Here is a 15,826-nt window from a genome sequence, read left to right on the forward strand (position 1 = left end):
ACATCAGGAATTATGGTGCTACGTCGAGGTCAACGAGGACTTTAAAAAGGAACGAACTATCAGGGCGGAGAAATAAATTAATTGCCGAAGCGGTGGAGCCGAAAACTACTCCTCCTCACATGCAAGACATCACAGGTTTGCAGTCAAGACATCAACGCAGCCAATCGCACATGTTAATAATTGCAGTGCGATCCATCAAGATCCCGAATGGCGTAGCTCCCAGCATTTCTAAAACATAAACACCAACGCCCAGCGCTTTCCTTTCTCGACTCTGCGCCAAACCGCAGACCACGACAACCATCAACTACTACTCCGTACTTACTACCGTACTTCGATTTTCTCCACCTCGTCCTTGGCTTCCGTCCAAGTCTCCAAGTTCTTGCGCGCCCAGTCTAAGTGACACCGCGCATACGCGACCTGTCACGATCCTCGTCAGCATAAATTCAACCTAGGTTCAGGCGAGAAGAGCCCTACCATATACCGGCGGAGGTCCATCTCCTTATCTTTCTGGAAGCGTTTCAAGTCTTGCAGTACTCCGGCACTCGCATCTTTCACGTCTTTTTCGGACACCGTCAAAGCTTGTTCCAGCTATCGCATCATCAGTCACAATTCTTTTAAACACCTAGACAGTCTTTCTTACCTGTTGCAAGCTTTCTTTCGTTTTTCCTATCTGATCTCGACGAGTCCTCTCCGGATCAACATCCACAAATCCATGCACCGCATGACTGATGCGTCCAAAAATCTTGTTGGCCACAAACGTTCCACTAGATGTCTTGCGGTGTGCGGGAGGCGAGGACGGGCCAAAGTCGGGACGGCGGTGGGAGGCGGCTTGAGGGGCGGAGGGATGGGAGCTGATAGACTCGCCATGTGTAGGAGGAAAGTCTGAGTCCACCGAAGCATTGTCTTCGTGGCTGCCAGGACGTCCTTCGCTCTCGGGCCCGCCCGGAGCACTGGCGGCTGACGAGGCCGACAGCGATCGCTGAGGTCTCGTGGTTGCACCTTGAGGAGAGGAGCGGTTCAGGTATTGTTCAATCCGTTGAGCTTCCATTTCACTGCGCTCAAGTGACTCGAGCAAGGTCCGCTTCTTCGCCAATTCGTCTCGAGTCATCTCCTCTTGCACCCGCTTGAGAACGCGGTAACGTAGAACGCTGCGCACCACGCTGGCAAACTGCGCGCTTTCCCGCATGGGTTCTGCAAAGCTTGCACTCAAGGCGGCGGAAAGCTCCTCAGTCTCGATATAAGACGTATCGGCCGCCTGACCGACCCGTTCGATAGCAGCTGCCACGGTCGGGGATTGCTCTGACAAGGAGAAACCGTTGTACCGTGCCCCCAGCTCCATAAGGTCCGCCGACAAGGACGACAAATGAGCGAGCGTCCGGCGGTTGACCTTTTCAATGTTGCCTTGAAGGAGCAGCTCTAGCTCACGGGTGGAGGCTTCGAAATTGATGAAGTAAGGATCCAGCTCCTTCTCGCTCAATTTCCGCGACTCCGGTGGGAAACGGCCGAGCACATCTTGACTGGGGGCATCGGTCGGGGTGCCGGACGGCGCAGTCCCGGACGCCGACTTGAGCTTCGCCGATGCCGAGGGCACCGGCAGCCAAGCATGAGCGGGTGTGGGATTGGCGGGATCGAGGGGAGGAGCTTTGAGGTTGTTTTTAGGGACTGAAGATGCGGGATGGGAATGGAGGACTTCGCTCTGAGCAGTTGTCAGTATACATCAGGCGGGCGTTCATTGGCATCTGGCGCAACCTACCCAGCTGACGTTGGGGTCCAGGAACCTCCACCAGACTCCGTCTTCGCGAATTTCCTTCATCCGACGACACCGGTTCAGAAACACGGCCAGCATTCGTTTCCGAAGATCGATGATCGCCGTGTCTTCCTTGGCCTTGGTGGGCTTGGCGGCGTAGTCCGCCATGGTGTGTTTCTCCGGAATGGGCGGAACGACCAGCGTAGGATGAAGATTGACAAGGGTTTGGCGCAGCGAGGCGAACTCCGAGTATCGTCTCCGGACTTCAAGGTCCTGCATGCCGTTAGCATCATTCCCAGTACTAAGTTACCGCATTTGCCATACTCCTGTACGTATCGTATAGACGATGAAGCTGCCGCCGCCCTCGTGGTTCTTTCCGGCGTCGGTTATGAGGATCGGCATGTCGGGGTTCTCGTACAAGATCTGCTCTATCCGGCTGTCGTAGACGCTCTTGCGCATGTATCCCTGACCGGTGTGTTGGCTCGTGTACGCTCCGTGGTCATCTTCGTCGCTCAAATCCTGTTGTTGCGACAGGAAGTCGGGAGGGTCTTGGGTGGACGATCGGCTCGAGGGAGAGGGCGGGGTGTATTCGCGATCGTAGAGAGCTTACAGCACGTTAGCGACAAACGTGGCTATAAAATACAGAGCGTGGGGTTCATACGAGGAGAGAGATTGGCCGAGTGCAGGGACTCTGACAGATGCGCCTCGGTGTCGAATGCGCCGTACGGGTTGTTATCCTCGTCGTTCCACATGGTGTTCCGGTGGGGGAGTGGCTGGTCAGAGCAGCCTTGCTAGTTCTCAGCGGACAGGCAGGGGGACGAGGCTCATGGAATGCTAGTTGAGTAATGTGAGACAATCCGATAATTTAAGCCAGGTACGGAATAAATTGAAGGATAAGATCGACTATTGAATGGTGGAACAAACAAGAGAGAGAGCGAGCGAGAGAGAGAGGGAAGGAGAACACTGGATGGAGTCGGCGGCAGGAAAGTCACCGCCTGGAGATGCAATTCGCGGGGATCAACGTCACCGACTCGGGCCGTCCGCAGAGACCATCGCCGTCATCGCTTACTATTTCGAGCATCACTGTTACTACTCAGGCTACTACATTACAAGAACGGATGCATCCCTCCCTCTGAGATCTCAACCAGCCATCAACCCCAATGTTACCACTTTACCAACTGACTTCTCCTGCGGGCCGAGCCTCGTCATCCGGGTTGTTGTTTGGATATCCTTCCCATTCACCACCATCAGCTCCATGATCAGGCCTATTCGAACCAACTCTGCTCGCTGCTCTCGAATTTCTAGGTCCGCTCGTGCGACCGCCGAACATGTCATGTAAGGACTGAGCCAGCGCCGGTCCCTGATCCGGATGCCAGCTCTTAGGTGTTGACGCCTGAGGGGATGGATGAGCCGGAGCAGGATCAGGATCAGGGGCGTTACCCCACGAATGGCGAGCATCGTTATCATGATTGTCATTCGCAGGAGGATCCCACTCATTATCGTTGTTCTGGGTCTCGACTCTGCCATGGTTGTTGGCATGCGAGTCCCACTGGTGATCGTTCCTGTGTGTCTCCACTACGTGGTCTATGTTGCGCTCACGGTCTTGCCGGGGGGGATTCTGCGTAGCTGTATGCTGGGACTTCGTCAGAGCCGGGCCAGGAGGGTTCGTACGACGGGGATTGCCCGGCTCCCTGACGCGGACTTCCACCCAGCGTCTCCCGTTGGCCCTGGCGTTGGACTGGGTGAGGGTGACGAGCTCCCGTGTGCCCTCACGGCGTCGCACGGATCGGCCATGGAGCTGCCTGGACCACCATACGCTGAACAGGTAGGCGCCGATGATGATGGAGAGTAGGAGGGAGAGGAGTATGGCGATGACCACCACGTTGCCGTTCATCTTGGCTTTCACGTGTGGACGGACGGCCTGCTTCAAGTCTCAGTCATATGGAGGGGCATAATAATTCTCATGCTTTCACGTACCGCTACAGGGGCTATGTCAAGCGTAGTTGGGCTGTTTAGAAAAGTCTGAGAACATATGGGCTTTTGCTGTTTGTAGAAAGGGGACGTAAACATTGGCTGATATGTTCATTGCCATGGCAGTGAGCTGAAAACCAGTTGTGGTAAATGGTGTCCTGAGTTGTGTTTTATCATGGTGGAACGTTCAGTTTGTGTACAAGTGAATCATTACTATCCAAACACCCTCCCCCGCCACACTTTTATTTATACCTCTAAATAACATCATGCAGTCATGAGGATTCCAATGCCGCCCGAATACGTGAAATCCAATCATCGTGTATCAAGGATGTCTTTCCGTGTGCAAGCAGAGCTTGAAGCTTCTCCTTCATTTCGGTCACGCGCTCCTGTCCCAAGAGTCGGGAGGCAGCAGACTCCTTGGAGACTGCTACGGTCGCCAGGCTGAAAAGTCTTACTCCCAAAGTGAATGTTTCAGGCTTCGAGGCCCAGCCCAACAGCCCGTCCTTTTCGGTGGTGTCCGCAAAGACATCTCCCAAGCAAGACAACCCATTCGATACCCAGGCGAAGATTGCCTGGATGGAGGCATCATCATATGATGCGTCCGTCAACCGGTTCATTTGCTTGGTCCACACATCAACTTCACGAACGTCATCGATGAACAGATTCTGCTTCTCCTCCTCGAACAGAATTGTGCTTTCCTTGCGGAGGTTAGAAAGTACGGTGGAAACAGGCACAGACTGAGCGATGGAAGTGCTGATCCGTGGTTCGGAGCCAGTCATATAGGCAACAGCTCTCTTGCGAAGCTGCTGCGAGTTGTGGTAGCTTTGAGCGATGAACGCGGAAAGAAGCTCGCTGGCGTTTGATGGAGACAAGGCGACTGCCTTGGACGGGGATACTGAGGAGTAAGACAGCACCCATGAGGCGGTTGGAGCGGCCAGGTCACGCAGCTCCTCGTCGTCATCGTTCAACATGTCGTAGAGGACCAGGTAAATATCCAAAAACGCCTTATCAGTGAGTGGGACCTTTCCAGCAGGACGCAGAATACGGCCAAATGCTGAGACAGATAATACTGCAGCGAGACGGGTGGTAAATTCCTGTGACCTGTTAGCACATACGATACAGACATAATAAACAGTCAGGTGCGTACCGTTTCTTCTCGCATAGCGAAGCGAAGACGAGTGGCCCACTCATTGATGTCGTTCTCAGAACTCTGGTTATTGGAAGCGATAGCCTTGGCAGCGAGGAGACTGCCGTGAAGTTGTAATTCGGCGTCAGACCTATCCCGGTTCCAGATGTGCTGGCTTGAGCCATGCTTAAGTTGGCCTTCTAGTGCTCCCCATGGAAGATCGATCTGAGGGAGAGCCTCATTGCGGCAGTCGAAGAGAACTTGCAACTTCGATGCCAAGGACGCAATGGCTACTGCCTTGACTTCCTCAGGATAGTCTCCCAAAATGACTGAGGAGTACAGGCCGATCAACGTTTTTCCATACTGTTCTCTAGGCCCGAATATCTCCTGCAGCCTTTCCAACAACCACTGACCAGCATTGGGGTCGAAATTCGAGACAGCACGAACGAAAGGCTCAAGATCGTTGATCCTTCCTCCAATAAGCATATGCAAGATGGTGACCCACGAGATCGCCCGACGGAGGAGCGACGAGGCTCGGGTCGTGCTCAGAGACTTCCAGGATGGATGAGATGAGTTGAATACGAAACCTAAGATGTCTTCGAAGGCATATTCAGTGGTCACAGACTCCAAGGTAGAAACCAACCGGACTAATGAAAAAGAAATTAGCAATGCTTTACATTTCACATCAGGAACCTCCTTACGCTCAGAGCCCGAGTCAATACTCTTTTCAACCACATCACTCAGAATCTCCAGAAGCGTAGTCGCGATGAATGGCGATTCTGCGAGCTGGAATGATGCAGCAAAAATATCCCGTACTAGAGAGTCTACGTGGTCGATGCTTTCTGTGCATCGTCAGCAGAAAGCGCATAAGCATACACAAAGGGTCATACCGTTCCAAAAGGCAACTGAACTGGCTGCGAACCGGCGGAGAGAGTACTTGATGCACAATGCTTCGCCATGAAGGTAATCCTGCGTCGTGCTATCTCTCTCGACGCCGATTAAGGTCTTGATATTGGTCAGAATGTCAACACGCTTCAACAATGATGCGTAGACTCGAGCCGCGTGCTCTCTGATACCCCAAACAGGACTCTTGAGTTGTTCGCGGACAAGGCCACGCAAAACCTCGTCATCGGTACCAGTCACATTGGGGACCTTCTCAGCGATCAACTCCAAGGCTGGGAAGACACGCTCAGTGACCATTGCAGTGTCGCTCTGATCGGTAGAGTTGTTCTTTTCGGATGGGGTGAGAAGGGTGGGAAGAAGCTCGAGAAGGCCAGGGTATTTCTGGAACGAAACTCTGGCTCCGGGCTCAGAGCCGGATTCACCACCAAAACCCAGGCCGGTGCCGGTGCGGCACATGCGTGTCAACAAAGCGCGGAACAACATGAGACCAGAGTTGCGGAGGGCCCATCTACCAAGGTCAGACTCTTCTGAGCTAGGGAGGTAAAAGGGATACTCACATAGGAGAACCAAGACGCTCGGCCGACAGTCGTAGGGCAGGCATAATGAAGGGCTCTGTATGGGGGCCAAGCTTGGTATTCGTAAAAATGTCCTTGAGGCAGTTCATTGCATGAACCTGGGGCAAAGGTGTGTCTTGTCTAGTCTTGTCCTGTTCTGCCGGCAAATGGGATATTTCATGAAGCTCTTGTATAACCTGCTGAAACAGTGGCCCACCAGGCTTCGACGAAAGAATTCCGACAACCAGTGCGGGAAGTCCAGCAGAACGGCGGGTGAGCTTAGACGCCGATTCAAAAATGGTTTTCTTGGCCTCCTACAGAATATGTGAGCATCCGCCAAGTCAAGTAACCTGAAGACCAGATTCTTACCTGATAGAACCGGTGGGGCAGCCCGGAAATCGCTGGATCGCTCGACTGGGCACAGCGCTGGCAACAAGTAGCAAACGTCTGCGATACCGTTGAAAATGCACCTCTATGCCGAAGCTCAGCGAGCTGAATGAAGCTAAGAGTTCCCAGCTTATCAAAATGTTGCTCCGTGAGTCCATTGTCACCAGGAGGGCTATACGAGTTATTGGAAAGAGTCGCGTGGAGAAGAAGACTGTATAGGTCAGCAACGTGTCGTGGGCCGTCAAAGAATCCCATACCTCGATTCTCGCAGAGCGCGCCAAGAATAAGAGAGGATATCCTTGGGACCGACGCCCAAGTCCTCGATCGGATCGTCTGTATGACCTTCTGGAGAGTCGATGCACAGGACAGGTCGAACCTCTTCCCAGATCCGGTCACAGACGTGCACGATTCTAAGATGGAATGCCCTCCATTTATCATAGTTCGTGGACTTTTCGGACACCAGGGAATAGAAATCGGAGGTTGAGACAATATATCTGGATGGCGGATTAGCAGGGACTAATCGAATCAGGCAGGAAGAAGGTACCTGAGCGCAGAGATATAGCCGTGCAGAGGTGCATCACGCATAGAAGAGTTGAACAGACCGCCTGCGGAGGAAAGCTTCTGCTCCAGCTTTGCTAGGAGATACTCGACAACCGTTGATTTAGCTTCCCACCACGATGTGGAAGTGTTCAAGCTCTCAGACGCTGCAGCACGGAAGAGTATGTGGTAAAGGCGAGCAACTGTATCTGCGTAATCAGCTCTGCTGGTGTTACTTGCCAGCAGCTCCGCCTTTGACAATCCATCAATGATTTGAGGTTGCCCTGCCAGTGACTCGTCCTGTGGCTGCGAATCACTGCTGAAAAGAACCTCCCGGGGGAAAAGGTTCAAGAGGTACAGAGAGGTCGCGCGCACTTCCTCGAATGGATCAAGCAACAAATCAACCAGTAGCCTGAGCAAGGTGGAACTGAAGATGTCCATGTTGCAGACCCAACGAGTCTTGTTATTATCTGTGGCGCTGTACCGGCTATCAAGTCCAGATTCGATGAAGAAGATAAATGTTTTCAGCGCAGCAATGTGGCGTGGATAAGAGGCTGTAGGTCGCAAGTCAGCTTTGAGAAAGTTGAAGTACTCATTCAAGCATTTCCCAGTGACGGAGGCATCGAAGAAGTTCTTCTGAGCGTCCTTGTTTGCAGTGGCCTTCTCACTCTTCAAGCGATCTTGGTCCTCTAAGATTCCACCTTTCAGACGGACGACCAGCTTACGGACTAAGCTCAATACCTCTCCTCTCGAATAAGACTCTGATTCACAATGCAGAGAGGGCAATCCATTCACAATGGCTTTCATTGTGGCGGATGAGACGGCTTTGGTCGAGGAAGGTGCACTGATCAACAAGGACAGGGTTGCAATCCTAATAGTCATATCGTGGTGAAAGAGAAATTGTCCGATCACCTCACTTTTCAGCACGAGCGCACGGTCGGCGTCAGCAGCCGTGGAGCTGGGTTTCCCGATATAGTCTAGTCGCAACATGAGCAGGGGCAGTAGACATGGCAGGGAGTCTTAGACTTACGATCTTCGTGAACGAGTCCAACCTTCTTTGCTACCTGTAAAGAAGCGAACAAGACCATGAACTCCGCTATGGGCGCATCGCTCATGTCACCCGCTAGCAGACTTTGGAGAGGGAACTTCTCAATGAAAGACCGGAAACCAATTACATCCACCTCAAAGCAAGGCTGAAGAATGTAGTTCGACATATACTCCAGGTCATCGAGGGTTCTTAGTGTGACGTGACGGACAGGTGCCACCCAGAGCGACAGCAGGTGACCGACTTCAGATGTAGCCTTGATCTTCTGAAGAAAAGCAGCCATCAGATCCCCGGATGAGGCCGCAAGCTCCGGTTTGGTTGCGCGTGCCAACAGACCCAGAACAAAGATCTCGACTGTCGTCCGCGAGGTATCTTGTGATGAGACACCATTCAGAGAGGCACTGTGGCTATAGGGGGAGACATCAATCGATAGGGCATCGCAATCTGCCTGATACATAGGGACCCAGCTCTCGGAGTTTGCGTGTAGCCACTGGTCGAGGAGCGATATCAGCTCCGTAGGCGCAATCGCATTCTTGCGGACAATCATCTCAAGGGAAGCGAAGGACGCTTTGAGGCGAGCACGAGGTTCACCAAGCAGGATACTGGGAATCGTGAGCTCGACAATCTTCCTTTGAAGGGAGCTTCTATCGAATTGCTTGCGAGTCTTCGCCAGGAGCAGAACCAAGGATTCCATGACCTGCTTCATTGGTTTGGGCTTGGCATCCTTGTACCGGGTCATAAAGACGTCGAAGACAGACAGCCACGTCTCGTCGGAATGAACGATTTGCCGTGTGGACTCATGCTTAGAAACAAGAGCTGCATCTAGAAAGGCGCTGAGCGCATTACAAGCTGCCGTGGTATGAGAATGCGACAGAGAAGCGGTTGCATAAGTGTCTAGTAGATTATGATAGACCCGGCTCACTTTCCTTCTGGGGGATGTTAGGACATTATCTCACAAGGATAGACAACGCTTTTGAACCAAGAAAGAACGCAATGAACGCAATGGTGGATGAGATGAACAGAGGCCTTACTCGGAGTCATCACATGCCCGGGTGAATTTCACTAAGGCACCCTTGCCGATTTGCTTGAGGGTCTCTTCCGGCAAGATTTGCATATGCTGTGCGATGGGCTCCATCTCTATGAATGCCGCCTCCATTAGGGCAGCAGAATTGGGTTTCCCTTCCATGAGCTGTGTCTTACAGAGATCGCATGTCCAGGCAATTGCGACGACGACTCCGACAAAAAAAGAGATCCAGTCCAATTAAAGATCTTTATCAATCCCCGCGTTCCTGAGCGAATGACTTTTTGCCTCTTGGTGGATTTTCGAGAGCGGGTCTCCCGAAGAGGCCTAGTGTCGGGAGAACCATATTCCTTTTGCCGCGCATCGCCGGAGGAAGGCGGTGGAAGGCAGTTGAAAGGTTGGTTAGCAGAATTCCGTCACGCCGAGTCACGGGGCTGAAGTTTTTGTTCTCCGAGAGAGACCTTAACAAACCCGCAAGTTCCATTTGAACTGTCAGAAGCTCAGTCCAAGTTCTTCCTCTTCCTCGCGACAAGACCTCCCCTACTCAGCAAAGCGCCTGCTGGCCACAGATCCCCTTTTCCTTTTCCTTTTTCTTCCTCCTTCTTTACTTCACTCTCTGTATTCTTTATAATATATCCCATCCCTCCCCAAACATGTCTATCTGGGATTCGCTCAGTGGTCGCAAACAGGACAAGGGTCCCAGCGCCTTCGATCCTACCAGCGCGCAAGATGCCACCTCTTTCCTCTCCGAAATCGCCATTCCCGATCCTACTCAGCTTCATCCCCTTGCTGGCTTGAATCAAGATACCCTCGACTACATCTCCCTCGAAGACTCCGCCCTCGATCAGCTCCCCGGTGACCGTTCGGTGCTGCCCTCCCGCGGATGGTCGGACGATCTCTGTTACGGAACCGGAACTACTTATCTCGCTGGATTGACCATCGGAGGTGCATGGGGTTTGGCTGAGGGCCTCAAGAAGACGCCGGTATCGGCACCCCCGAAGATCCGCCTCAACGGTGTCCTGAACTCGATCACGAGAAGAGGTCCCTTCCTCGGTAACTCCGCCGGTGTGGTGGCCATGGTATACAACGGCTTCAACTCGGGTCTGGGATACGCACGTGGCAAGCACGACGCGGCCAACAGCATTGTCGCTGGTGCTCTGAGTGGAATGGTCTTCAAGAGTACCCGGGGCCTGAAGCCCATGCTGATCTCCGGCGGCATCGTCGCGGGTATCGCAGGATCTTGGGCTGTACGTGTCAATCGTCCCAGTTTCGCTGTCATGCTCACAATCACTAACGGTTTCTCTCATAGGTGGCGCGCAAGGCATTCCTGTAAATGTCACTAAATCAGTTGATTCAGTTGTATTTTAGCACTCGAACTCGAGACGACGACCTTGATCCGATCATGCGTTCGAGAACCCATATGATGTGTATGGCCTGTTTCACCAAAGCGGGAGAGGTTGATTTGTTGCTTCACTTCGACATGTTCACGTTGTATTAGAACGGTTTCTTTCTTTTTTTTTAACTTTTTTCTTTCGCCCGCAATTTTCTCGTCTTACAGATCTCTTCCCTCTGGCGCACAAAGCATCTTATTCGCATTCTCCATGGTTTTGGACCGGCATGGATTATGGATTTCTGTTTCGTTAACTTTCTGTACATATAACGGACTTCTGGGTTTGTGGTTCTTGCGGGCGAAACTGTTGCAGGTTTCATTTTCGTCATTCAAGCAACCTTAATGTTAGTTCACACAATAAAAAGCATGGGACTAATAGCGACTTCAGATCAAATTCTGCGCTTACGGGTTCAAGTTGATAGTAGGATTGTCTTTTTGGGGAGTCGAGCAGCAGTGACAGTCGCTACGCTCTAGGGTCGCATGAGGTGCGACCCGACCATTGCATTGGGATACTCGTAGTTTGACTGCATTACCGGACTGCGGCATATCCGAGCTCGTCCTGTCGAAGGATGCCTCAGGCTACATGACGGAACGCGGGTGTGGGAACCAAAAGCCTCAAATTAACTTGTGCATCAAACCACAATCGCCTGTGGCATGCTACAGTCATTGTCACGGCTTCTAAGAACTCGGAGAATTGCGCAGAATCTTGACATGTCTTTACTTTGCGCATACCAGAATGTATTCCATCGCCGAGACCATTCAAGAGACGATATCTACACCAATCGCACGTTATCTCGGGATTCAAAACGGGGAGAATTTATGGCTTGTGATGGTATTTCTTCGCATCTCAAACTGCGGCTCTTCGTCATTTGGACATTGTGGCTTAGAGCCCGGTGATGACAGCGAGGTTGTGCTTCTAATTGTTCACGATACCTTGACCACTGTAGCCCTTCTATGTATTGATACATCCTTCTGTGATCCGCACCATCCTTAGACCTCTAGCCGCTGAACTATCTCTTAGAGCCGTTGTAGTACTACATATGACCTCTTTGAAGATGAGGCAAGAATATAATAACACGAGTATATATCAAAACTACCTTCGATATACTTCTAAAGTTAGCATTGCTGATGTGTATACTTGCATCTCAAAATAGGCTTCTTGCTCCCACAAGAAAGATAACTAACATTACTATCAATATAGGATTGATTCCGAATGCTTCTGCTCAGAGCGCTTCTATAGATGAATACATCTTGTTATCAACACTATATTGTTATCAAGTATGAAGGTTGTTATGTAGCGACGCCGTATCACTTCGAGACGGCCGACTTGGATAACAACTTCGTGTACTTCAAAGTGACCTTTGTTAACCTCGAGTCCAAGACGCTAAAGTCTTTTACATCAAGGCCAGACGTACAAATCTTGAAGAAGCGTGCCTCTGATAAGTCACAACTCAGCCTACTCAAGCATAGCCTTATTTAGTTTGTTGAGAGCGATATGGCCTGCCCACACGTCTTCAATCCACTGGCCCTTGCAGTGCAGACAACTGTGATTCTGCGCCATTTCCCGTACAGCAGAGCTCTGTTTTTCATCTAATATTCAAAGTTGGATTTCTGTGCCTGAGGGAGGAGAGAGTAGCTCTCCCTCTGGTTATTGAGTCTGAATCAATGAGATGTGCCGAGCTATGACCCGCGCCCCTGAATAAAGCCGCGCAAGCAGGTATGTCCTATTGGAAGAGTAGTTTTCTCGTTGGGCTGCACCGTGCATACCTGACAGACACCCTGCCAGTCTGAGATTATTTCAAATGAGTATTTTGGTTCCGGGAGGGGCGTTGAAGCAAGTGTGCGATACGCCGAACTATCGTGTAGGACTCGAGGTCACGGTCGGCACAATGCATGGAACATAGCTCAAGCCATCTCCATTTCCTCGGGATGTGGAATTTGGGACTTATTCTATCGTCTCAAATCTAATTAAGGTGCCAATGAATATGATATAGAACGCAAGACTAGCACTGACGTTTGGTGTCTGTGCTATTCTGTCATTGAACTGGTCTGACCAGGTCCCAGTGGCTCCACTGGGCCAGTGAGGGCCTCCATATAGCTTCCTATCATGGCTTCTGACTGGGTTTTGGAGTAGAGAGTTTCAGTTTCCAATTCAGTGTCGATAGTCGTCCGCAGCTGGCGATGTTCTCAGAGACACCCACTCCGAAGTTAGAGACTAGGAGATGAAAAGAAAGTTACCAGTGAGAAATTGATGAATTTGGGCTGGATGGTGGAGGACGGATGGGCAAGACGCAAGGGTAGAAGAAGAAGAAAAGGAGGTGATGTAATTTCGAGGTGGAGGCATATGAGTTGGACAAACTATTGAGCCTCGGCAATCCATTCACACGAGTTATATATTCAATCCAACACAAAAGTTTCCGTTTCGACTCAATAACTTGCACTCGCTGGACGTATAGCTGCTAGATCAGAATTCACATTATTCGACAGCGTCTAGAAGTATGATTCACCATGTAGGATTCATCCATGTTAGTGGATATATGAGACCAGATCGGACTGACCTTTCATCGGCTGCGCAGACTTGCTTTTGGGTGAATGCGACTCTCGGGTGGAGCCTCCCTTCCTTGTGCCTATATCTGGATTCGATTGAGAGCATCGAAGCAAAAGTCTCCAGCGCTGGATTAGAGTAGTCTGCAAAGTATAGGTCTCATGTTCATAATACCCATATAGCAAGGCGAGCTATACTATGCGTGCCGCACGGTGGCGTTTGCTAGCCGCGGAAGCGTCCGTTCGGCTGTCCCGGTCGTAAGTAGTAAAGCTGACAACATCGCCCCAGAACAGAAGTAAATAAACACAGACATGGTCTATTCGATGTGATGGTAGATAATTTGGGTTGAATTAGCAGGAGCTTGATATTCTGTAAATAGGGAACGGTAGGTCCTGTACAGCGTGTACCTGGTTCGATCTGATAGTCCAAGGCTTGGCATGGGAGCTTGAGAGGAGTTACTCTTTTGGGAAACTCCACAGGCTGCCCCCGGAAGCCGAAGTCAGGGTCCACGATGGCTGTGTTTCGGCCTGTTTTCTCCGCTGCTCGTGTCAACAGGCAGCAGTTGACGCTTCCGTTACAGACTTGGTTGAAGGAATCACCAATTGCTTCTTCTGGTGATCAATTCGAAGTATGTCTTAGCCAAGCTTCCAGTTGAAACTCTATGCCAAGCCGTTGTGCCACTTGTGCTATATTTGGTATGGTGGGTTACTAACTGATACGATGAACCAGTCCAGTTCCTCCCTGGAAATTGCACTCAACGGCCGTCGGAGAACAGGCATCTGGTTTGTTTGGACACGGCGAAGGTCCATTTCAAGAAGAATAGGGTTGCCTGAATCAATAAGGTCATGGACGTGCTTTCAAGCCATAACGAACTACGGGCGCCTGGCTGTGGTGACAGTCACATCATGATCCGATGGACACCAACGCCTCAATACTGAATGTGCAAGCCATATGGAGGTAGATGTTTCAGCCTACCACTGCCTACTTCTGGAGACTTTAAGCTTCTCGATCTATCAATACCAACCAAGGCTGGCAGTGCAACGTGCATTTCTCCAGCGTCGGTCGATCGCCAGCATTGAAGATGCCCTAAGTGGGCCGCCTTGGCCGTGGAGCCTGTGAGGCTATGAGGCCACTACTCCGCACCTTGGACCCTGATCCATCCTCGCAATACTTCTGGTGCCGGATGGCGCTTGGCCCCGTCTCAATCCTTCATTCGCTGGGCCATGAACTGAAAACCCCTGTTATAAGACCAGCCATGGCAGTCACTCGAAGGGTTTCCCCGTCTCACCACGATGGGTCTTATAAGATTTACCAGTTTGCTCTTCACATATGTGTCTTCGCGCCGATTGACGTTCCTCGCCTTAGTCATTGCGGTCTGGCTCCTTTGTTCTCGCCTTCCTGGTCTTGACCTTTATGCGAACCAACAGGTGGTCAGGGATCACGGTCGAGGCGAAAATGGGGGTCGATTCCTATATGTCTCCCCCTTTCGACACAATCCGGACCTGGAGTATGAGAGAAAGCTCGCCAACGCTCTGCAGGAGCTAGAACACACTGTGCTAGATCAGCAGGGAGGGAACAATGTGGCGGAAGACAGGATATGGCAGATAGCCAAGGACGACAGCCAACGAGGACCGGATTCGGCTTATCTTCAGGAGAGAAACCCTGGCTGGGGGTACACTGTAAGCACTCCGTCAAGCCTCACGTTCATATGTATCGTATCCAGCTAAAGTTATGCCTCTCAGTTGATGAGCGATGCGAAGGCATCCAAATTTGTCGCCGAAACGTTCTCCGCTGTTCCAGAGATTGCCCAGATCTACGAGTCGTATCCCTATCACGTCCTCCGAGCCGACCTTCTCCGCTACCTTCTTCTCTACTACCACGGGGGCTTCTATGCCGACATGGACATCTACCCAGCGCGACCCATCAATGAATGTCCAGCTCTACAATCGATACCCAAACTTTCAATGGATGCCTCAATAGACTCAGCCAACGTGTCGCTTGTGGTAGGAGTGGAACTGGACGAGCCCTATGCCTCCCCACAAACCATGAGCTATTGGCGCTGGACCCGAAGCTACGGACTGATCCAGTATACGATGTACGCCCCGCGCCGATTCAGCCCTCTGCTCCGAGAGATCATTGTTCGATGCTTGTCGCACACCCGGCAATACTACCGTCAGCACAGTGGATTTCTCAACAGATTCAGTTATGACAAGAACGCCATCCTGGGGATCACGGGCCCGGATGTTCTCACGGACGCGATTCTCGACGCCCTCTCCGCATCGCTGCCCGGCTCCCATCCGTTTGTCCAGAAGTCTGTGGGCATGGATCAGGATACCGGCGATTTGGTAGCTCCTGCTGGCAAGATGGAGAGAAGAGTCACCTGGGCGCCCTTCCATGATCTCCATGAGCCTCTGTGCGTTGATGCCAGTGAAGCCGTTCCCGAGACGCCTATGGGCGGGCTTTGCGTGGTGCCGATCAGTGTGTGGGGGAACGGGCAGCGGCACAGCAAGGCCGAGGGATTTAACAGTCCACATGCTTGTCTGAACCATCGGTTCGGAGGGTCTTGGAAGAAGGGTTGGCGCGAACGGTTGTTCGGATGA

The 15,826-nt window shown here is 51.6% G+C and overlaps 5 protein-coding genes across 5 annotated transcripts; 2 read left to right on the forward strand and 3 right to left on the reverse strand.

Annotated features, from left to right (window-relative positions):
- Positions 1-4: 4 nt before the first annotated feature.
- On the reverse strand, positions 5-2,720 carry ASPACDRAFT_125285 (PX and BAR domain-containing protein). Its single transcript, XM_020196807.1, has 6 exons — positions 2,409-2,720; positions 2,072-2,352; positions 1,754-2,020; positions 641-1,696; positions 475-588; positions 5-417 (listed from the first exon to the last, which is right to left on the reverse strand). The coding sequence occupies exons 1-6, from the start codon at positions 2,497-2,499 to the stop codon at positions 322-324; spliced, it is 1,905 nt and encodes a 634-aa protein (XP_020052931.1). The 5' UTR covers positions 2,500-2,720; the 3' UTR covers positions 5-321.
- A 198-nt stretch (positions 2,721-2,918) lies between these two features.
- ASPACDRAFT_46764 (uncharacterized protein) lies at positions 2,919-3,641 on the reverse strand (the record flags this gene model as incomplete). The annotated part of the gene is made up of 1 exon (XM_020201837.1): positions 2,919-3,641. One exon carries the CDS (start codon positions 3,639-3,641, stop codon positions 2,919-2,921), a length of 723 nt encoding a protein of 240 aa, XP_020052932.1.
- A 349-nt stretch (positions 3,642-3,990) lies between these two features.
- Positions 3,991-9,426, reverse strand: ASPACDRAFT_46765 (THADA/TRM732 family protein; the record flags this gene model as incomplete). Its single annotated transcript, XM_020201838.1, has 10 exons — positions 3,991-4,812; positions 4,866-5,491; positions 5,546-5,686; positions 5,735-6,255; positions 6,305-6,615; positions 6,671-6,899; positions 6,946-7,182; positions 7,233-8,202; positions 8,256-9,199; positions 9,302-9,426. 10 exons carry the CDS (start codon positions 9,424-9,426, stop codon positions 3,991-3,993), a joined length of 4,926 nt encoding a protein of 1,641 aa, XP_020052933.1.
- Positions 9,427-9,688: 262 nt separating this feature from the next.
- ASPACDRAFT_125288 (protein transporter TIM23) lies at positions 9,689-11,093 on the forward strand. Its single transcript, XM_020196808.1, has 2 exons — positions 9,689-10,538; positions 10,601-11,093. Exons 1-2 carry the CDS (start codon positions 9,945-9,947, stop codon positions 10,622-10,624), a joined length of 618 nt encoding a protein of 205 aa, XP_020052934.1. The 5' UTR covers positions 9,689-9,944; the 3' UTR covers positions 10,625-11,093.
- A 3,425-nt stretch (positions 11,094-14,518) lies between these two features.
- Positions 14,519-15,826, forward strand: ASPACDRAFT_54468 (uncharacterized protein; the record flags this gene model as incomplete). Its single annotated transcript, XM_020202884.1, has 2 exons — positions 14,519-14,905; positions 14,969-15,826. The coding sequence occupies 2 exons, from the start codon at positions 14,519-14,521 to the stop codon at positions 15,824-15,826; spliced, it is 1,245 nt and encodes a 414-aa protein (XP_020052935.1).

This window comes from Aspergillus aculeatus, assembly GCF_001890905.1.
Source record: "Aspergillus aculeatus ATCC 16872 unplaced genomic scaffold ASPACscaffold_16, whole genome shotgun sequence".
NCBI classification, from domain to species: Eukaryota; Fungi; Ascomycota; class Eurotiomycetes; order Eurotiales; family Aspergillaceae; genus Aspergillus; species Aspergillus aculeatus.